The sequence below is a fragment of the Megascapheus bottae genome, chromosome 16, assembly GCF_031878675.1.
Source record: "Megascapheus bottae isolate mThoBot1 chromosome 16, mThoBot2.hap1, whole genome shotgun sequence".
NCBI lineage: Eukaryota > Metazoa > Chordata > Mammalia > Rodentia > Geomyidae > Megascapheus > Megascapheus bottae.
Genome location: NC_143524.1, coordinates 819,718 through 840,722, shown reverse-complemented (window position 1 = coordinate 840,722; position 21,005 = coordinate 819,718). Strand labels below are relative to the sequence as shown.

The 21,005-nt window shown below is 56.7% G+C and overlaps 1 protein-coding gene across 1 annotated transcript in view; it reads right to left on the bottom strand.

Moving 5' to 3' along the window:
* Nucleotides 1-5,039: 5,039 nt before the first annotated feature.
* The window catches only part of Muc2 (mucin 2, oligomeric mucus/gel-forming), a 38,672-nt gene continuing 22,706 nt past the window's right edge, over nt 5,040-21,005 (bottom strand). The window contains exons 34-56 of the mRNA XM_090348617.1: nt 20,579-20,903; nt 18,266-20,091; nt 16,887-18,064; nt 15,786-16,247; nt 14,613-14,800; nt 13,790-14,025; nt 13,202-13,376; nt 12,558-12,805; nt 12,069-12,252; nt 11,613-11,841; nt 10,775-10,953; nt 10,383-10,452; nt 10,164-10,264; nt 10,040-10,071; nt 7,912-8,089; nt 7,533-7,637; nt 7,299-7,339; nt 7,031-7,153; nt 6,630-6,728; nt 6,062-6,190; nt 5,856-5,895; nt 5,501-5,627; nt 5,040-5,397 (exon numbers count right to left, since the gene is read on the bottom strand). Coding sequence (XP_090204743.1) covers nt 5,178-5,397; nt 5,501-5,627; nt 5,856-5,895; nt 6,062-6,190; nt 6,630-6,728; nt 7,031-7,153; nt 7,299-7,339; nt 7,533-7,637; nt 7,912-8,089; nt 10,040-10,071; nt 10,164-10,264; nt 10,383-10,452; nt 10,775-10,953; nt 11,613-11,841; nt 12,069-12,252; nt 12,558-12,805; nt 13,202-13,376; nt 13,790-14,025; nt 14,613-14,800; nt 15,786-16,247; nt 16,887-18,064; nt 18,266-20,091; nt 20,579-20,903 — 6,495 coding nt within the window. The 3' untranslated portion in view covers nt 5,040-5,177. The remainder of the gene's footprint in view (nt 5,398-5,500; nt 5,628-5,855; nt 5,896-6,061; nt 6,191-6,629; nt 6,729-7,030; nt 7,154-7,298; nt 7,340-7,532; nt 7,638-7,911; nt 8,090-10,039; nt 10,072-10,163; nt 10,265-10,382; nt 10,453-10,774; nt 10,954-11,612; nt 11,842-12,068; nt 12,253-12,557; nt 12,806-13,201; nt 13,377-13,789; nt 14,026-14,612; nt 14,801-15,785; nt 16,248-16,886; nt 18,065-18,265; nt 20,092-20,578; nt 20,904-21,005) is intronic.

Below are 21,005 nucleotides of genomic sequence, written 5' to 3'. Positions count from 1 at the left end.
ACACACATCTAGTTGACTGTGGATTGGAACCATTTGTGCCGCCTTTTACTCAGCAAATATTTATTGAGCTCTGACTTCGTGCCTATCATGAAGTGCTTGTATGGTATTGTGGACAGAGCGTGCTACCTACCTATGAACTGCCCAGAGCAGAAAGACCCTGGAGCAACCCAACAGAGCCATTGAGCCACTGTTGGAGAGCAGGTGGGCTCCTGAGAACTGCTTTCTGGAGGGGCACTCGGAAGACTGCCCCAGGACAGTGGAGAAGTAGGCTGCCTTTGAAGCTAGTAAGAGCTCACTCTTACCTGAAATGGGGTAGTCCCAGGATCTCCTAGGGGAGTCTGAGTCATGGGCACAGCCCTGTAGAGTTCACGGGCCTGGGAGCCATGTACCTTGGCCCTGGTACCAGCAAAAGGCACATTTATTCATAGAGAAGGAAAATAGTTTCTCCTGCCACCCTCCTCCCTGAGAAAACAAATTCTTGCTTTATCTCTCACAGTGTCATGAGAACAAGAACCAGGTGGGGCAGTTGGGTCCTTGGATGAAACACAGACCTGGCTGAGAGCAATGATAAACACTGGGCTTCCTGTGGTCGACCAGATGTCTTTGCAGCTTCACTTAGTCATCTCCCTCCTTTTCTGTTGTTTGTTTGCTTGTTTGCTTGAACCCATGTATAGGCACTGTCCTTAGGCTTTCTCAAGGCTAGAGCTCTACCACTGAGTTACAGCACCATTTCCAGCTTTTTCTATGTATGTGATGCTGAAGAATCAAATCCTGGTTTTCATTCATGCTAGGCAAGCACTCTACCACTAGGCCAAACTCCCAGCTCCTCTCTTTCCTTTTGGAATAGGAGGAAACGGTGAGAGATACCAGGAATAACAGACAATCCACTCTAATGGATATGAGCAGAATCAACACCAGACTGGCTTTCCACTCCCAACTTGGCAGCAGCCTCTCAAGATTCAGCCCAGCAGGGTGCCTTGTGCCCCACATGGGCACCAGGCTGCTTGTGGCATTTTGTGGAGTTCACAGGCTACTCTTGAGCCCATGTAGGAGGAAGGAGAGTCATCATCTCTTAGCAATGCCAGCCGAGGCCCAGAAGGATGGGTGCCACCAGCCATGGACTAAAAAGAAATAGCTATCCTGAGACATCTCTGAGGCCACGGCCATCCTAATCCTTCTGCAAGACTCTCCACCCCTAGGACAGAGGCTCTGCCCAGATACCCCTAGTTGAGGCTCTGTGGTGACCTCCCTCATCCTGTAGACAATGCAGGGCCAGAACCTGTCTAGGGTCGGGACTACTGGTCTAAGACATAGACGGGCTCTGGTTCCTGTAAGAAGATGGCCAGCAATCAGGCCACCCAGGATAAGGAGAGTGCACGTGGGAGGGAGGAGCAGTGGGGACCCTGGGAGGGAGGAAGAGCTCCTGAAGCCAATGATCACCTGGCCCTAGGAGGCAGAGGGGAAAGTTGGACCCTCTAGTAGCAGGGAGTAGGAAGCCAAATCTGCACCCCAGGAAATACAGAGGTACAGGGACTGCCAGAGCAGATGAGCAATACTGTCCCAGCACTGTGAGTGCCAGCCTCTGGGACGGGAGCCTCTCTGGGAGGCAGCATCTCCACGTTGCCTGGTCCCCAGCTCATGGGGCTCTGGGGAGGCAGCACATCCAAAGGCCTCTGAGCTGAGGGGGTGCAGTGGGGAGATGGCTCCCCACAGAGCCACTTTCCCCAGTGGGCCTGGGACTCTTGAGTACACCCTGGTCCTGGTCTCTGCACCATGTAGCCACCACACAATGAATCAGTGCGCACAACCATTCCTGGGCCCAGGGCACACTGTGCAGTCACAGCCCAGGCAGGAGCACAGCCACGGCTCTGCTGCCACAGAATAGAAGACCTGGGCAGCAACCAAGATAAGCTCAGCTTATCCCAGGCTGCCAGGCTGCAGGCCAGGGCCCTGAGTACCTGCTCTGGAGCGTGTAACCCTGCGGCCCTGACTCACATTCTCTCGTGGCCACCTAACATTATCCTGTGAGTCATCACCTCAGGTGGCCTTTTTCTGCTTAGAAGAGTCCCTCAGAGCCAGACGGTGTCTGCTCGTGGTTTAAAGGAAGGTGCTAGCATGCTGGGCCAGGGGATCCCCTGCTTCCTCCCCCCAGTCTATGGGACAAAGCCACACGGATGCACCCTGTGTGCACACAGGGCTGGTCCAACGCTTGTGTTTAGTTATAAGATTTATAGGGTTTGAATTAAGGCGTATCTAATGACGCTGTCGGCAGCCAGCACCCAGCACGGCATCGAGACAGGCGGGTAGTCCCACCCCAGACCCGTGGAGGCCTGAGGGCCCAGCTCCAGATCTCAGCCAACATGGGTCCTCTGTATTTGCTGCTCTGATTGCTGCATCCACTCACAGAGGCTCTACAAGTCCTTGGTACCCACACCTGACCTCCTCCTCACCTCTCACAGCTCCCTCCCTCCCAGTCCTCCCTTTCTCAGCCTCTGAAAGTGCATTTCAACCTTGGGAAGAGGAGGCTCACAGATGTGGGGGGCCAGGGAATGCCAGGCAAGATGGATTCCAGGAATAACAGACCGACACAGGAAGTGAGGGGGGACACAGGAAGTGAGGAGGAACACAGGGTCAGAGGCTGGGAGAGAGCTAGAGATATAGAGTCTGAGGCAGAGAATAAGGATAGAAATGGACATCAAGGCAGAGACAGAGAGACCATTGTGGCTGCCAGGGGCAATGCTAGGAAATCTTCTCTGACATTGGCTGAACTCCAGAGCCTGGAGCGTGGTCACCCCCCACCCCCCATGGCCTGGCCAGGAAGAATTCAGGCTCCATTGCTCAGCCTATTCTAGGTCTGGATACTTTGCAGAAGGAGGTGTGTCCTGTGTGGTCTGCACTTCCATCCACCACTGCCCCACGCTCTCAGAAGGGAGGGGCTCAGAGCTGTGCCACCAAGCCCTGCAAGTCCAGGCTGTGCGGGTCCTCACATGGGGTGAGGCAGGGGGAATGTGATCCAGGGCTCCCTGGTTCTCAGGCAGAGGGAAGCCCCTCTGTGGCTGGGCCGGTGAGCCAGCGTGGGGCCAGCAGTCAGCACAGCCTGCCACACAGGCCTTTCCCTGTGTCCTGGCTTGTATTATTTTCCTTTGTTACATTGAACAGCCCCTTTCCAAACACAGTTGACTAGTGAATCAGTCAAATGTGAAACTCTGTACTCTGACGCGTTATGGCCTTCGTGACTTGGTGTTGGCCCATTTTCTCTTACTAAAAAACAAAAAATGCCTGTGACTAGGTGTTTAAGGGGGAGAGAGGGAAGAGAGAGAGAGAGAGAGAGAGAGAGAGAGAGAGAGAGAGAGAGAATTTTAGGGTTGGGTGTGTGTCTCAAATAGTAGAGCTGCATAGCAAGCCTATGCCTCAAGTTCAAATCCTATTACTGACAAAAGGAAGAAGGGAAAAAGGGAAGGAAGGAGGAAAGAAGAAAGGAAGGAAGGAAAAGTGAGGAAGGTAGGAAGGAGGAATAAGAGGGAAAGGAGAACGGGGAGGGGGGAGGGGAAAGGGAGGGGGGAGGGGAGAGGGAGGAGGGGGGAGGAATAGCTCCACAGTCTGGTGGCTGGAAGTCTGGGGCCGGGTCAGGGGATGTGGCTCTCAAATAGTGAAGCAGCGGGAAGGTAAACAGTGGGGTGGCCTTATGTCACAACAACTTGCTCTGGTAAGATCCGGCCAAGAGTCCAGGAGAACTGCATCAATCCTCTCCAAGGGCAGCGTCCCAGTGGCCTACTCAGCTCCCACGAGGCCCAAGCTTTCAGCACGGCCACGGCCTTGACCGGTCCCCCCAGTGCACCAGGCCACAGGCCCAGTCAGGGAGCCCTTCCTTTCTTCCTTTCTCTAGGGTCATGAGTCTTGTGCCTTCCTCTTCTAGAGGCTTAATGTTCTCACCTCTGGCATTTACGTTGTTTAGAGGTGGCCTGGGGCCACACCCTAGCGGCCCCGCCGCCAAGCACCTCACACTGTGGGCCCCTCCTTGTTCTGTGGAACCCCCAGCCCATCCCTCTGTTCTCACAGCAAAGCCGGGCTGCCTGACGTGTGCGGGCACGTGTGTGTGTGTGTGTGTGTGTGTGTGTGTGTGTGTGTGTGTGTGCGTGCGCACGCACCCGCGCGCAGGCATGTGCATCTGACAATCCAAGACAGCTTAAAAATGGACAAGCGTGTGCGAGGATAGAGGTGGACCTCTTCTCACGTGCAAGCCATTTCCTCACATAGCCCCAGTAAATTCCTTTCCTGGGCCACCCACAGGACAGCCACCAAGTGTTTCTGGCTCCCCCTGCTGTTCAGTGGTGGAATCTCCACCAATGGCGGAGCAGAGCTGGGAACCTGGTCTGTCTAGAGGCCTAGCACTCACCCTCTCTGAGGTGGGAGAACCCCAGCTCAAGGATAAGAAGTGGGCACTGAGGACAAACGTCAAGGCTTCCCTCTGGTCCAGAGGGTGATTATAGGAGTCCTCGATCCAGGGCCTCCGCCCCTGCCCATACCGTGCCTCGATGGAGAAAACCACAGGGACGCTTGCCCTGGGCCAGCAGCCACCATGAGTGTCCTAAGACCAGAGGCTCAGCAATCAAACACACATGAGCACTGCACCCTGAGTGTCCCTCAAACACACACACAGAGGCATGTATAATATCTGCGTTTAGACATGTATTCACACCCACAGGCATGTACACCCATGCACACACCCATGCCCCCAACAATGCACACATACACTGTTTCCCAGCCTGTCCCAGGGCCCTGGGCTGGGTGAGGGCGTCCCTGCTAGCTGTGAGGGGGCGGGGGCTCAGCATGAGGGCAGGAAGGCCTCACCGCGGAGGGTTTTGCAGACTGCTGGGAGCCCAAGGGAAGGTGGCTGCATTTGCATGCAGCATTTGTCAAAGCCCAGCTAGCTCCCTTTGTCCAGTGTGCAAAGCCTGGGGACAATGGGGGAAAGTGGTAAGAGGCCGACGCTGACCCAGTACCAACTCAGACCTCACCAGTACAGCATCTGCCTGCGTTTATTATCGGAAAGCAAAAGATGGAACGAAAAGTCAGAAAATAAATATCTGCAGAGAGGAAGCAAAGCGAGGATGCCTCAGGAAGCGAGGGTGCCGGGAGGGTCAGCAGGACCAGGCAGGGCCACGGAGGGGCCTTGCTCAATTCTCCCCCCACCGGGGGCCGGAGCGCCGGACCCGGCCTCGCTGAGCCTGGGGCAGCACGCAGACGGTGTCCTGGCACAGGCAGCTCTCTATGTGCGTGTAGGTGTGCGTCAGCGAGCGGCCATCGGGGCAGTCCAGGGTCACCTCACGCTGACTGGTCTTGTCCTCCTTGCAGCAAGAGCATTTGTGGTCCAGGGACTGGACCTGGGCAGAGTACCTGGGGCGGGAAGGTGGCGAGGAGCGTGGCGTGAGGGCCAGCTCTCCGTGGGCCACTCCCAGGGCTCCCTCCGCACCCCAGACACGCAAAGCCCAGGACTCACATGGCAAACGTCCCGCAGGACCCAGAGCAGTAGTTCATGCTGACGTTCTTGGCGCAGCCTTCATATACGACTTCCTTCATGACCGGAATGGTAGAGCAGGGAATTCTGGTCTTATTGTGGGGAATGCCTACGGAGCACAGTGGGGCATGGCTGGGGCCTCAGGCCGGCCCTCCCTCCACAAACATGGCCACAGGCCGGCCCTCCACACCACCCAACGCCCCTCTACAAACACACACTGGGCTCTCACGTCTTCTGTTTCCTGGCCAGCCTCAGGGCAGGGGACGTGCTGCAGGGACAGTTCTCTGGGCCCCTGGCCTCCCCGGGCCCTCTGGGCTGAGCCTGTGACTATACTCACATGTCTTACAGCATCCGTTGGGCATGAATGTGATGGAGCCCTAGAGGGAGAAGAGAGCAAACTGAGACCTGGAGCCCAGGGGGTGCAGGAGAGTCCCCGGCAGAGCCTCCTGGCCTCTGTAGGGGCCAGAGGCCACCGTCCCAAACCCAGGAGCAGCCCCCCAGTTCCAGCGCAGCACACACGGCCCACTTGGGGGGCCCACTCACTGGGACACAGCTGCTCTCATCAAACTCAGGGCACATGATTTTGGAGACTAAGGAGGTGAGCTGGTTGTTGATTTTCGTGCAGCTGAAGTAGGTACACTTGTCATCCAGGTTTTCCCGTGATTCTCCCGGCTGCAAGAAGAACAGGGTCAGAGCGACAGCCGCAGACGGGGACGCGTCACGGGCAGCCCTGACAGGCCAGAAACATGCAACAGATGGAGCTTCTCACACCCAGCGGCCCGTGGCCACTGGACAAGGGACACCAGGGTCAGGCCTCGCCTGCCATCACACAACCTCAAAGGGGATGCCAGGTTCTGAACCCAAACCAGGGGAGAGGCCTCTGGTGCTTTAACTTTGACTTTGGGCGCTCCAGAGAAGGGAGAATCAACTCCCTTTTATTTCAAGCTTCTGGCCTTGGTAGCTCCAGGACCCTGGGGACAGCGGTGCCATGCCAGGACAAGGGCCTCAGATGGCACACTGCCATTTTCGTAGGCTTTCCCTCAGCTGGCAGCAGGCACTGCAGAATCTGCCCCACAACCCTGGGTACCACCCCGACGGCCACCACGCCCACCTCTAGAATGATCAACTGGCCATTGGGCCTCTCCACGACACACTTGGTCTGCTGGCACTTCTTGCAGCATTCACCAGGAACTTCCACGAGGTCAAAGCCCTGTGGACACAGATGGGTTCAGGCTGAGCTCTCAGGACTGGCTCAGCACCCCACACGTCCCTTGGGGGTGCCAGAACCCCCACTTGGGGGGAACCCACAGCCTGGGCAAGTAGAGGCAGAGAGGTGGGGATAGACACTGGTTGACCAGGAAAAGATGAAGGCACCGGCTTTTCTGGAAGATGGGAAGCAGTAGACTGAGGCTGGGCGGAGGCAGGGGCCGTGGTTTATGAAGCAAATGGAGGGAGAGGCTTTGGCTTATGGGGTAGACTGAGGCAGGGTGGGGATCAGGGCCAGTGGCTTACAGGGCTGCAGGAGCTGTTGCAGGGCACGTGGGTGCAGGAGATGACGTTGAACTGGGTGCTGTTGTCCACGGCATGGGTGCACTTGCAGTCCTCACACTTGGAGGAGTACACTGGAGAGCCAGGCTGTGGGCACGGGCAGATGTGACCTGGATGCTCCGGTCACGACCTCCCTTCCCAGGTCCCGTGCAGCCCCTCATCCCCATGCCCAGGGACCAGAGCTGGGCCATCTCTCCCCATCCCCCGCCCGGCATCCCAGCCCAGGGCCCACCTGGTACTCCGCGTTCTGGTGCACACACACTCCCTTGGGCACTTGAGAAACAAAGAGCCAAAAAAGGTCACCATCCTGAGCATCCGCCAGCCCAGCCCCATGGCGCCGAGAGGCAGGCCCACAGCAGGGTAGAGGCACACCACCCCCGGCCAAGGGGCACCCCAGCCCTCCAAGGGAGGCAGCCCCTGCCACAGCCCAAGCCACCTGCTGCCCCGTCCCGCCCTCCCCACCTACCACAGGAGTAGACTGGACAACACCGTCCAGGCACCACCTTGCTCTTCACCTCGAATCCCAGCAGGCACAAGGGGGGCTCCTCTTGGCATAGACTGGTGTTGCACTCTGGAGGGGGGCAGATAAGCAACGCTGAGGTTGACTGACGCCCCACAATCAGGGCTCCACTGCCCACCACAAGTGTCTGCCCAGACGTCGGCCGGCCCACCCTGCTCTGGCCAGTCTCGGAAGCAGGGGTGCCCACTGGCCACCCTCAGCCCATGGCCTTTTGGGTGGGCACATTCTGAGCTCGCAGGAGGGGACAACAGGAAGCCCCACCTGTGCTCCACAGTGCCGGGAGCCCTGGGAGGGACACAGGGACTCTGCCAAGGGGTGGCCTTACTGCATGAGGAGATGCCGCAGCAGGCGTCAGCGGGGTTGAGCTCTGTGACCAGGTAGGTGCCGTCCTCTGTGCACTGGGAGGGGCCGTTCTGCTTGCACACTCGGGGCTGGCAGACGATGCCGCTCCCGCCCTCCAGGCAGACACAGTCCTTGCAGTCGAACATGAAGCGCTCCCCGAACTACAGGGAGAGTGGAGAGGAGGCAGAGGCCAGGGTAGGCTGCACCATGGCGGAGCCGGGCTAGCCAGGGACAAAGGCCCTGATGTGCAGCCAGTGAGGGGCCCCTTGAGAAAGCCCAGTCCCTCCCTGCCTCCCAGCTCCTGGAACAGGTTCTGGAACTGCCACTGCTCATTCTGAACATGCCACCACACTGCTATGGCAGGCTCACCTGCATGTGCCAATGGGGACTGGCACCTGGCAACCACAGAACCCAGAGAAAGAGTCACCCACATGGCCATAACCGTATACAGAAGACAGCGCTAGCATAGCCCAGGGTGTCACCTCATACTTCCATCATGTGACTGGTGGATGGGTGGTTAGGTACATGGATAGATGGATGGGTGGGTGGATGGATGGATGGATGGATGGATCGATGGATCGATGGATGGATGTGTTGATGGGTAGATGAATGACGGATGGTTGGTGGGTGGGCATATGTGCATATGTGTGGGTGGACGGATGGATGGATAGATAAATGAATGGATGGATGGGTGGGCATATGGGTGGGTGGGTGGATAAATGAATATATGTGTGGGTAGATGGATGGATGGATAGATGGATGGATGGATGGATAAGTGGATGAGTAGATGGATGGATGGATGGATGGATGGATGGATAGATGGATGGGTGGATGGATGGATGGATAGATGGATGGGTGGATCGATAGATGGATGGGTAGACAGGTAGATGAATGACAGATGGTTGGTGGGTGGGCATATGTGCATATGTGTGGGTGGACGGATGGATGGATAGATAAATGAATGGATGGATGGGTGGGCATATGGGTGGGTGGGTGGATAAATGAATATATGGGTGGGTAGATGGATGAATGGATGGATGGATGGATGGATGGATGGATGGATGGATGGATAGACTATAGGTGAATGATGGATGGATAGGGTATGGGCATATCGATGTGTGGATGGTTGGAGGGGTGGGTGAATGAATGGGTGGGTGGGTAGATGGATGAAAGGATGGATGGGTGGATGGGTATGCGTTTATATATATATATATATATTTATATGGATGAAGGGATGGATGGATAGGTGTATGTTTGTATATATATGGATGGATAGATAAGTGGATGGGTAGGTGGGTGGATGGATGGATGGATGGATAAGTGGATGGGTAGGTAGATGGATGGATGGATGGATGGATGGATGGATGATAGATGATGGCTAGGTGGATAGTGAATGGATGAATGGATGATTAGAGAGATGAATAAATAAATAGATCGATGGATGATGTCCAGGTGGATAGATGATGTCTGGACAGATGAACTAATGAACAGGTGTATAAATGTATGGATGAATACAGATGCGTGATGGATGGGTAGATGATAGATGGGTAGATAGTGGATGGATGGATGAATGGATGGATTGATTGATCGATAGATTGATGAAACAACAGATGGGAGACAGAGGCATAAATGCACCAAATAGACAGATGGATGAGAGGTAGATAATGAATGGATTGAATGGATGGGTGAATGATGGATAGATGGATAAATGGATGGGTAGTTAGAGAGACAGATGGCTGTTCTTGCTAGCTCAGCCTTCAATAACTTAGGTGACTCTGCTCAGTCCTTGAGGCTCCCAGGTCCTCACAGCCACTTGGCTCTACCCCTCCAAAGTTCAGGACTTGTAGAATTGGTAGAATCCCTAGCCCCTAGCTACAATAAAGAATGCCTGGGCCGGGAGTTTGGCCTAGTGGTAGAGTGCTCGCCTAGCATGCATGAAGACCAGGGCTCAATTCCTCAGTACCACATTCATAGAAAAAGACAGAAGTGGTGCTGTGGCTCAATTGGCAGACCATTGGCCTTGAGGAAAACCCAAGGACAATACTCAGGCCCTGAGTTCAAGCCCCAGGACTGGCAAAAACAAAAACAAACACACAAAAAAGAATGCCTACCTCTCTGGGCACATTGTCGGGTCCCATGCAGCCTAGGGGGAGGAAAGAAGCAAAGTCAGGGGGCATAGTCCTTGGGGAGCCCAGCCCAGCCTCGGGGTACGTGGGGGGAGCAGGAGGGACATACCGCATGTCTCCACGCAAACATCAAAGCCAGGGGCGTAGTTAATGGTGCCTTCAGGACAGAAGCAGCCTTCCACCAGGCTTGTGGAGTCCTGCTGGGTGGGACTGAGGGACCAGGAGAGTCTCAGAAGCAAGTGTGTGGCAAGCGGGTGGGACTGGGGACCCTATGGGGCCGGTGAGTGGGGTCAGAGTCATTCTGCTGGTGAATTCTCAAGCCACATACCTGGACTTGCAGGTGGGCTCTTCGGTGGGACCACAGGCCCGGTACTCCCTGTGGGACGGGCACGTCATAGCTGTGGGAAGAAGAGAATCAGAAGGAGGAAGGCCACCCTGCCCTGAGTGACAGAGTAGCCCAGCTCTGCCCATGTGGACGTCACCCAACTCCTGCAGTGAGGGGACAGCTGCAGCCTCTCAGCCTCTGCCCCACCCTATGACGACCCCGCTGGGCCCCAAGGCTAATGGAGTTCCAGCAGCCTAGCACCTCCAGGCTGTCCTCACCGCCTCGAGGCCCCAAGCACCTGAACCTATCTTCAGGATTGGCTTGGCACAGGCAGAGCCCCGAGCCCGGGCTCTAGCCTGCATGCCGAGGCAAGGACAAGAAGCAGGGACACTCACGGCAGGCCCCTTGGGTGTGGTTCCGCCAGTCAATGCAGACGCCCTCCTGAGCGCAGAGGGCCGCATAGATCTGCACACTGGCACACTCCAGACCACCATCGGGCACAAAGCAACTGTCAAAAACGCAGGCGTCGTAGTAGTGCTTGGGGGGCACCACGGCGTGGCAGGGCGCGAACAAACTGTGGGGGAAACGGTCACAGCCACACTCAGGTGGGCACCCCTGGGCCCAGGCACCCTGCCACCTCCTCTCCCACACTCTCCTCGCCTCCCACCTGCCCCCTCTGTCCTAGAGCTTGGCCTGCGCTGGCCAAGGGGGCACCTGGGGTGACAGAAGGGGCAGAGGGACGGGAGGCAGAGACACGGCTCTCCACAGCCAGGCAGCCAGAGCTGAAGACCACAGACCTGGGTGCTCACTAGCGCTCAGAATGCCCCCCAGCCACTCTGTGGGGCACACGCAGCATCCTCTTGACCGGGGCAAGGCATGCCTTCCCTGAGGCTGCCAGCTCCGAGCACACACCAGCCTCTCTGGTGCCAGCACTGAACACTAGAGCTGTGTGGTCAGCTGACCTTCCCGGGCCCTCCAGCTCAGCTGAGCCCACGCCATGCCGAGAGGGGTGAGCGCGTGGAGTGCAAAGGACACAGGGGTTATCAGAAGGCAGGATACAAGAAGTCAGTCTTGTGCCCCCATGGCCTGGCACTCCACCCCCCACCTCTGCTCTCACAGCCCCACTCTCAGGCTGGGCTTGGCTCCCCGTTTGGAGATGCCAGGCTGGTGGAGCGGGGCGGTCCGTAGCTCCTCTGAGGCCCAAGCTGTCCCCAGGCCAGGCAGACAGATCACCTGCCCTTGATGAGTTGGCAGAGAGGAGAGCCAGGGCAGTCCTTGGGTGGAGTTGGTTTTTGGAGCCCTGAAGTGGTGGTGGCCGGGCGCTTGGTTGTGGAGTCAGTGTGGGGACAGTGTGGCTTGGAGGGGTCATTCACCACCCAGTGGTCGGCAGACAGCTCACAGTCGGAGACAATCTCCCCGCTGGGCAGCACGCAGTCGTCTGCGGTGTTGTTGGTGCAGGTGCCTGCACCGGGAGAAGGCCATGTCCTGTCAGACAAACCCTGGGCACCTCCCCTTCTCCAGCCAGGCACCCAGTGTCCTGCTCGGCCAGGCTGAGGACAGCGGCCAGGCGACATCAGGGGCCAGTGCCGCAGCAGAGCAGCACGGGGCTCGGAGCAGGGCTGGCAGGCACTCACACCCAGCCTCACCCTCCTGTGCCCTCCAGGGCGTGGACAGGGCCCCAAAGCTCACCGCACTGGCCCTTGGTGTTGTTGCCAAACAACTGGTAGGGCAGCCTGATGGAGAAGGCCAGGCCATTGTAGGAGATGAGAGCGCCCAGCCTGGAGATGTTCACCACGAAGTTGATGCCTGATTCGTACACCTGCACCCCATACTTCTGGTAGGGCAATGCCACCGCCTGCTTGTTGACCTGCACCTGTAGCCAGCACACCCGGGTCAGGGAGGGTCCCTGGGCGGGCGGCTGAGCCTGACCTCACCTGGGCCTTCTCATCAGGCAGGCCACACTGCACCTTGGGCTGGCGCCACCCCCCTATGGCCTGAGGGGTGGAGGTGTCCCCTCCCCCTTCCTAGGAGTCCCAGAGAAGTTGGAGCCCAATGTTGGAGGTAGGGCTCCCGTCATGGGACTGCCCCATGGGTGCAGGGGTCCACTGGGCCCCACGCCTCGTCGTCTGCTGCCTGGGGGCCCCACTGTGGGCCCATGGCACTGCTGCACGCACACACCTGCATCTTGATGGGCGTCATCTTCACGGTCTTGATGAGCACCTCCTGGGTCTCGTGGCGCACGATGAGCGTGCGGGGGCAGGACACCTTGTCATTGACGTCGCAGTGGTAGTTGTCAATGTACACCCCGAAGTTGTCCACGGTCGGGGAGATCTCCTCCACCAGCACGTAGGTGCAGTTGCCCTGGTAGCTGTAGTACAGCCCGTCGAAGGTCATGTAGTGTGGGTCGCCCCAGCCGGTGCAGTAACCTGCGGAGAGGGCAGGGGCAAGGCAGGGACTGGAGAGGGGGCGGGGGGGCTGGCACCAATGGGGGCTGAGGCAGAGCCTGGAGCAAGGTCATGCTCAGGAGTCAGACAGGCTGGAAGAACTGGTGGGAACTGAGGGGGCAGAAAAGTCCAGCTCCTGGGCTGGGATGGACAGCTTCTGAGCTGGAGTGGGCCTGGCAGCCCCTCGTCCCAGGAAGGTGCCTGCCCTGCCTGTCAGGTGACATCTGGAGGACAGGGGCTGAGGAGGGCAGGAAGTCCTCCTCAGAGGACTTAGCCCTCAGCAGGGGCCTAGCAACCGGCTCTGGAGCCTCAGGGCCTTCTGCACCGTCCTGGGGAAGGAGGGTGGGGCGGGCAGTCCCTTGGTGCCCACGGGCTTACAGTCACACTCCCAGTGCCAGCAGCAATGGTCAGGATCCTCTACACGCACTGGCGGCAGGCCGTTGGAGCACGTGGGCTTGGGTGGGGGGTCACACTGCACCTTCTCAATCTCCACCGTGTTGTTGTACTTGCACGTGGCCATGTAGCACTCACACAACCACCAGGTCTCGTTCACCTGTGAGCACAGGAGGATGGGTGTGGTCAGCCGGGGTGCGGGAGGGAGGGAGGGCTTCCGGCAGCTGGAACTCCGCATGCCACGGCCTGGGCTGAGTCACACTCTCAGCTAGAGGCCAAAGGCAACCTTGTGGGTCGCGAGAGGCCAGCACCTGGCCACAGTAAGGCAGGACACTGCCCAAGGTGCAGCTGGGTGATAGAGCAGCAGCTGCCTCTTGAGTGGGAGGCCCCGTGATGCCCAGAGTTCAAGCTCCAGCACCACTAGAAAAGTAAGTCGCTAGTCTTGCTAGAGATGGCGCGACGTTGGGGATGGGACACCTAGCAGGACCAGGAAGGCAGCGCCTGCGACCATGAATGCCAAGCACGGGTCAACCCAGGGCCAGAGGGATGAAGTCCTGTGCACAGCCCACTGACCTGTCTGGGGGGGTCAAAGTCTGGGCAGTCGGCAGGCGGCTTCGTGCTTGTGCTGATGGTGGTGGGAGGTGTGGTGGTGGGAGGTGTGGTGGTTGGGGAGGGGGTAGTGGTGGGAGGTGTGGTGGTTGGGGAGGGGGTGGACGGGCAGGGCCAGGTGGTTGTGTAGATCTGGCAGTCCTCCGTGCAGTTGGCTTGATAGCACTGGCCCGCAGAGGTTCGGTTGTAGATCACCTCTCCTGCAAGGGAAGAGGAGAAACGATGCTCACTGCACCCACAGCAGAGGGCCACAGTGGGAACCCACGGAATTACATCCCTCGTGGTACTACCCCAGGCCACATGTCAATGCATGAGGATGGGAAGCCTCCGAGAGACCATTTGGGTCTGAGGGTGTCACTGCAGTGGGGTGAGCACAGCAGCACTGTTGCCTTGATAGGACAGACCCAAGCTGGCCAGCAACGTGCCCTGCCTTGACACACGAGACCCTCTGTCGGGACATCCGCCAACTCCTCAGCAGTGTTAACATTTTCAGGCTTCACAGGCTTAACTGTAGGCTAAATAACCCTCTGTTCTTTATGAACTGTCTGGTCTCAAGTACCTTGTTAAAGAGGAAATGAACTAATACACCCCACCATTCCCTCCTCGAGTCTTGACCTCCGAAGATACCTGACTCCTAGACAAGTGGGATTAGTCTCAGTGTTACCCACCCACAGGCCTCCAGCCTCCTAAAGACTGCAAGCCTCTCCTGGCTTGGACCTTGCCCTGATTGCTAGCCCACCAGCAAGGGCCCAGCGGCCTGAGTGTTGATGTGGAACACGGTGGGTACCTGGGCTATAGAATATGTCCTCCAGCACACAGCAGGTGATCACTGTGCCCCTGGTGATAGGCGACGTGAGCGGGCTGGCCGTGGCACTGGAGCCCCAGGAGACCGAAGTACTGGTGGTCAGCAGAGTGGTGGGGGTAGAGGAGGAGGGTGGTGTCTGCGAGGGAGTGCTCGGGGGGCCCGTTGGCACGGTGGAGGGGGGCAAGGGCGTGGATGGTGACGTCGTGGTGGAGGGAGGCGTTCCTGTCAAAATAGGGGTTGTAAGTTAGACCCGGGACTGAGCTGCAGGCCGGGGCACAGGGCCACCGCCGGCTGGAGGAATGGCACCACAGGTGACAAGGCTGCATGTCCATTTCTCAGACACATTCGTGTCAAAGCAGACTAGGCAGGGCTTCTGGAAGCCCCAGAACAGGCTGGCAAAGGCTGTTGTCCACCATTGGTGTCTGGTCCACCTGGGAGTGCTGTGGTACCTACCCTCAGAGAGGCTCCGAAGGCCCCCAAGGAGGGAGACACAGATGAGTGGGAATTACCCCCCCCAACTCCTGCCCCCATGCACACCAGGGTATCCTGGGAAGGCTTAGCCCATGAAGCACCACTACAGAGAGGGGCCAAGGAGGACAGGACTGAACCTGTGCCCAGGCAAAGCCGATCCCTGGGAAAGGTGAGCCCTTCACTCCGCTGCCCACAGGCCAGGCTTCAAAGGCAGGGTAGGCCCACTGAGCCCATTGAAAGCCACCCTATGCAGCTAGGACACCAGAAGTACTGGCCCAAGTTCAGATTCTGAGGACACAGAGCGCCTCAGGAAGAAGAGCAGCTGCTCTGGACAAGGAGGAATAGGGGTGGGGCCGCCTGTCTGTTGATGAGGAGGGTAGTGGGGATAGCTGAAACATGGAACGCAGATTCCCCACCTGGAGAGAATGGATGCCCCCTGGGGCAGTGACAAAGGACAATAGTGTGTGACATGTCAAAGAAGCACAAGGTATCTAGGGTGACAGAGGCTGAGGCTGATACTAGACTGAGGGGGGAGGATGTGGGGAGGTGAGGGGTGGCTTACCTCTGGAGGTTGGAGCAGAAGTCTTCGGGGTGGTAGGGGCAGGGGTTGGCTGGGTAGGCGATGTTGTTGGAGGGGTGGAAGTGGGAGTTGTGGTTGGAGGTGTTGATGTTGAAGTGGTGGATGTGGAAGTTGGTGGGGTTGGAGTAGTTGTTGGAGAAGTGGTGGATGGGGTAGTTGTTGTGGTTGGAGGTGTTGAAGAAGTGGTGGATGGGGTAGTTGTTGTGGTTGGAGGTGTTGGAGAAGTGGTGGATGGGGTAGTGGTTGTGGTTGGAGGTGTTGGAGAAGTGGTGTATGGGGTAGTTGTTTCTGGAGGTGTTGGAGAAGTGGTCGTTGGGGTAGTTGTAGTTGAAGGTGTTGATGTTGAAGTGGAAGTTGGTAGGGTTGGAGTTGGTGGAAGAGTGGTAGATGTGGAAGTTGGTGGGGTTGGAGGTGTTGGAGAAGTGGTGGATGGGGTAGTGGTTGTGGTTGGTGGTGTGACTGGAGAAGTGGTGGATGGGGTAGTGGTTGTTTCTGGAGGTGTTGGAGAAGTGGTCGTTGGGGTAGTTGTAGTTGAAGGTGTTGATGTTGAAGTGGAAGTTGGTGGGGTTGGAGTTGGTGGAAGAGTGGTAGATGTGGAAGTTGGTGGGGTTGGAGTTGGTGGAGAAGTGGTGGATGGGGTAGTGGTTGTGGTTGGAGGTGTTGGAGAAGTGGTGGATGGGGTAGTGGTTGTGGTTGAAGGTGTTGGAGAAGTGGTGGATGGGGTAGTGGTTTCTGGAGATGTTGGAGAAGTGGTGGATGGGGTAGTGGTTGTTTCTGGAGGTGTTGGAGAAGTGGTCGTTGGGGTAGTTGTAGTTGAAGGTGTTGATGTTGAAGTGGAAGTTGGTAGGGTTGGAGTTGGTGGAAGAGTGGTAGATGTGGAAGTTGGTGGGGTTGGAGGTGTTGGAGAAGTGGTAGATGGGGTAGTGGTTGTGGTTGGTGGTGTGACTGGAGAAGTGGTGGATGGGGTAGTGGTTGTTTCTGGAGGTGTTGGAGAAGTGGTCGTTGGGGTAGTTGTAGTTGAAGGTGTTGATGTTGAAGTGGAAGTTGGTGGGGTTGGAGTTGGTGGAAGAGTGGTAGATGTGGAAGTTGGTGGGGTTGGAGTTGGTGGAGAAGTGGTGGATGGGGTAGTGGTTGTGGTTGGAGGTGTTGGAGAAGTGGTGGATGGGGTAGTGGTTGTGGTTGAAGGTGTTGGAGAAGTGGTGGATGGGGTAGTGGTTTCTGGAGGTGTTGGAGAAGTGGTGGATGGGGTAGTGGTTGTTTCTGGAGGTGTTGGAGAAGTGGTCGTTGGGGTAGTTGTAGTTGAAGGTGTTGATGTTGAAGTGGAAGTTGGTAGGGTTGGAGTTGGTGGAAGAGTGGTAGATGTGGAAGTTGGTGGGGTTGGAGGTGTTGGAGAAGTGGTGGATGGGGTAGTGGTTGTGGTTGGTGGTGTGACTGGAGAAGTGGTGGATGGGGTAGTGGTTGTTTCTGGAGGTGTTGGAGAAGTGGTCGTTGGGGTAGTTGTAGTTGAAGGTGTTGATGTTGAAGTGGAAGTTGGTGGGGTTGAAGTTGGTGGAAGAGTGGTAGATGTGGAAGTTGGTGGGGTTGGAGTTGTTGGAGAAGTGGTGGATGGGGTAGTGGTTGTGGTTGGAGGTGTTGGAGAAGTGGTGGATGGGGTAGTGGTTGTGGTTGAAGGTGTTGGAGAAGTGGTGGATGGGGTAGTTGTTTCTGGAGGTGTTGGAGAAGTGGTCGTTGGGGTAGTTGTAGTTGAAGGTGTTGATGTTGAAGTGGAAGTTGGTAGGGTTGGAGTTGGTGGAAGAGTGGTAGATGTGGAAGTTGGTGGGGTTGGAGGTGTTGGAGAAGTGGTGGATGGGGTAGTGGTTGTGGCTGGTGGTGTGACTGGAGAAGTGGTGGATGGGGTAGTGGTTGTTTCTGGAGGTGTTGGAGAAGTGGTCGTTGGGGTAGTTGTAGTTGAAGGTGTTGATGTTGAAGTGGAAGTTGGTGGGGTTGGAGTTGGTGGAAGAGTGGTAGATGTGGAAGTTGGTGGGGTTGGAGTTGGTGGAGAAGTGGTGGATGGGGTAGTGGTTGTGGTTGGAGGTGTTGGAGAAGTGGTGGATGGGGTAGTGGTTGTGGTTGAAGGTGTTGGAGAAGTGGTGGATGGGGTAGTGGTTTCTGAAGGTGTTGGAGAAGTGGTGGATGGGGTAGTGGTTGTTTCTGGAGGTGTTGGAGAAGTGGTCGTTGGGGTAGTTGTAGTTGAAGGTGTTGATGTTGAAGTGGAAGTTGGTAGGGTTGGAGTTGGTGGAAGAGTGGTAGATGGGGAAGTTGGTGGGGTTGGAGTTGGTGGAGAAGTGGTGGATGGGGTAGTAGTTGTGGTTGGAGGTGTTGGAGAAGTGGTGGATGGGGTAGTGGTTGTGGTTGGAGGTGGGGTTGGAGAAGTGGTGGATGGGGTAGTGGTTGTAGTTGGAGGTGGGGTTGGAGAAGTGGTGGATGGGGTAGTGGTTGTGGTTGGAGGTGGGGTTGGAGAAGTGGTAGATGGGGTAGTGGTTGTGGTTGGAGGTGTGACTGGAGAAGTGGTGGATGGGGTAGTGGTTGTGGTTGAGGGTGTTGCAGAAGTGGTGGATGGGGTGGTGGTTGTAGTTGGAGGTGGGGTTGGAGAAGTGGTGGATGGGGTAGTGGTTGTGGTTGAGGGTGTTGGAGAAGTGGTGGATGGGGTAGTGGTTGTAGTTGGAGGTGGGGTTGGAGAAGTGGTGGATGGGGTAGTGGTTGTAGTTGGAGGTGGGGTTGGAGAAGTGGTGGATGGGGTAGTGGTTGTAGTTGGAGGTGGGGTTGGAGAAGTGGTGGATGGGGTAGTGGTTGTGGTTGAGGGTGTTGGAGAAGTGGTGGATGGGGTAGTGGTTGTAGTTGGAGGTGGGGTTGGAGAAGTGGTGGATGGAGTAGTGGTTGTAGTTGGAGGTGGGGTTGGAGAAGTGGTGGATGGGGTAGTGGTTGTAGTTGGAGGTGGGATTGGAGAAGTGGTGGATGGGGTAGTGGTTGTAGTTGGAGGTAGGGTTGGAGAAGTGGTGGATGGGGTAGTGGTTGTAGTTGGAGGTGGGGTTGGAGAAGTGGTGGATGGGGTAGTGGTTGTGGTGGAAGGTGTCACTGGAGAAGTGGTGGATGGGGGAGTTGTGGTTGGAGGTGTGACTGGAGAAGTGGTGGATGGGGTAGTGGTTGTGGTTGAAGGTGTGACTGGAAAAGTGGTGGATGGGGTAGTGGTTGTGGTTGAGGGTGTTGGAGAAGTGGTGGATGGGGTAGTGGTTGTGGTTGAAGGTGTTGGAGAAGTGGTGGATGGGGTAGTGGTTGTGGTTGAAGGTGTTGGAGAAGTGGTGGATGGGGTAGTGGTTGTGGTTGGAGGTGTTGGAGAAGTGGTGGATGGGGTAGTGGTTGTGGTTGAAGGTGTTGGAGAAGTGGTGGATGGGGTAGTGGTTGTGGTTGGAGGTATTGGAGAAGTGGTGGATGGGGGAGTTGTTGTGGTTGGAGGTGCGGTTGCAGAAGTGGTGGATGGGGGAGTTGTTGTGGTTGGAGGTGTTGAAGAAGTGGTGGATGGGGTAGTGGTTGTGGTTGGAGGTGGGGTTGGAGAAGTGGTGGATAGGGTTGTGGTTGTGGTTGGAGGTGGGGTTGGAGAAGTGGTTGATGGGGTAGTTGTTGTGGTTGAGGGTATTGGAGAAGTGGTGGATGGGGTTGTGGTTGTGGTTGGAGGTGGGGTTGGAGAAGTGGTGGATGGGGGAGTTGTTGTTTCTGGAGGTATTGGAGAAGTGGTGGATGGGGTACTGGTTGTGGTTGGAGGTGTGACTGGAGATGTGGTGGATGGGGTACTGGTTGTGGGTGGAGGTGTTGGAGAAGTGGTGGATGGGGTAGTGGTTGTGGTTGAAGGTGTGACTGGAGAAGTGGTGGATGGGGTAGTGGTTGTGGTTGGAGGTGGGGTTGGAGAAGTGGTGGATGGGGTTGTGGTTGTAGTTGGAGGTGGGGTTGGAGAAGTGGTGGATGGGGTACTGGTTGTGGTTGGAGGTGTTGAAGAAGTGGTGGATGGGGTAGTGGTTGTGGTTGAAGGTGTGACTGGAGAAGTGGTGGATGGGGTAGTAGTTGTGGTTGAGGGTGTTGAAGAAGTGGTGGATGGGGTACTGGTTGTAGTTGGAGGTGGGGTTGGAGAAGTGGTGGATGGGGTAATGGTTGTGGTTGGAGGTGTGAATGGAGAAGTGGTGGATGGGGTAGTTGTTGTTTCTGGAGGTATTGGAGAAGTGGTGGATGGGGTAGTGGTTGTAGTTGAAGGTGTTGATGTTGAAGTGGTGGATGGGGTAGTTGTTGTGCTTGGAGGTGCGGTTGGAGAAGTGGTAGATGGGGTAGTGGTTGTGGTTGGAGGGGTGAATGGAGAAGTGGTGGATGGGGTAGTTGTTGTTTCTGGAGGTATTGGAGAAGTGGTGGATGGGGTAGTGGTTGTAGTTGAAGGTGTTGATGTTGAAGTGGTAGATGGGGTAGTTGTTGTGCTTGGAGGTGCGGTTGGAGAAGTGGTAGATGGGGTAGTGGTTGTGGTGGAAGGTGTCACTGGAGAAGTGGTGGATGGGGTAGTTGTTGTGGTTGGAGGTGTTGGAGAAGTGGTAGATGGGGTAGTGGTTGTGGTGGAAGGTGTCACTGGAGAAGTGGTGGATGGGGTAGTTGTGGTTGGAGGTGTTGGAGTGGTGGATGGGGTACTGGTTGTGGTTGCAGGTGTGACTGGAGAAGTGGTGAGTGGGGTAGTGGTTGTGGTTGAGGGTGTTGGAGAAGTGGTGGATGGGGTAGTTGTTGTGGTTGGAGGTGTTGGAGAAGTGGTCGATGGGGTACTGGTTGTGGTTGGAGGTGTGACTGGAGAAGTGGTGGATGGGGTAGTGGTTGTGGTTGGAGGTGTGACTGGAGAAGTGGTGGATGGTGTAGTGGTTGTAGTTGAAGGTGTTGACGTTGAAGTGGTGGATGGGGTAGTTGTTGTGCTTGGAGGTGCGGTTGGAGAAGTGGTGGATGGGGTAGTGGTTGTGGTGGAAGGTGTCACTGGAGAAGTGGTGGATGGGGTAGTTGTTGTGCTTGGAGGTGTTGGAGTGGTGGATGGGGTAGTTGTTGTGGTTGGAGGTGTTGGAGTGGTAGATGGGGAGGTTGTTGTGGTTGGAGGTGTGGTTGGAGAAGTGGTGGATGGGGTACTGGTTGTGGTTGGAGGTGTGACTGGAGATGTGGTGGATGGGGTACTGGTTGTGGGTGGAGGTGTTGGAGAAGTGGTGGATGGGGTAGTGGTTGTGGTTGGAGGTGTGACTGGAGAAGTGGTGGATGGGGTAGTGGTTGTAGTTGGA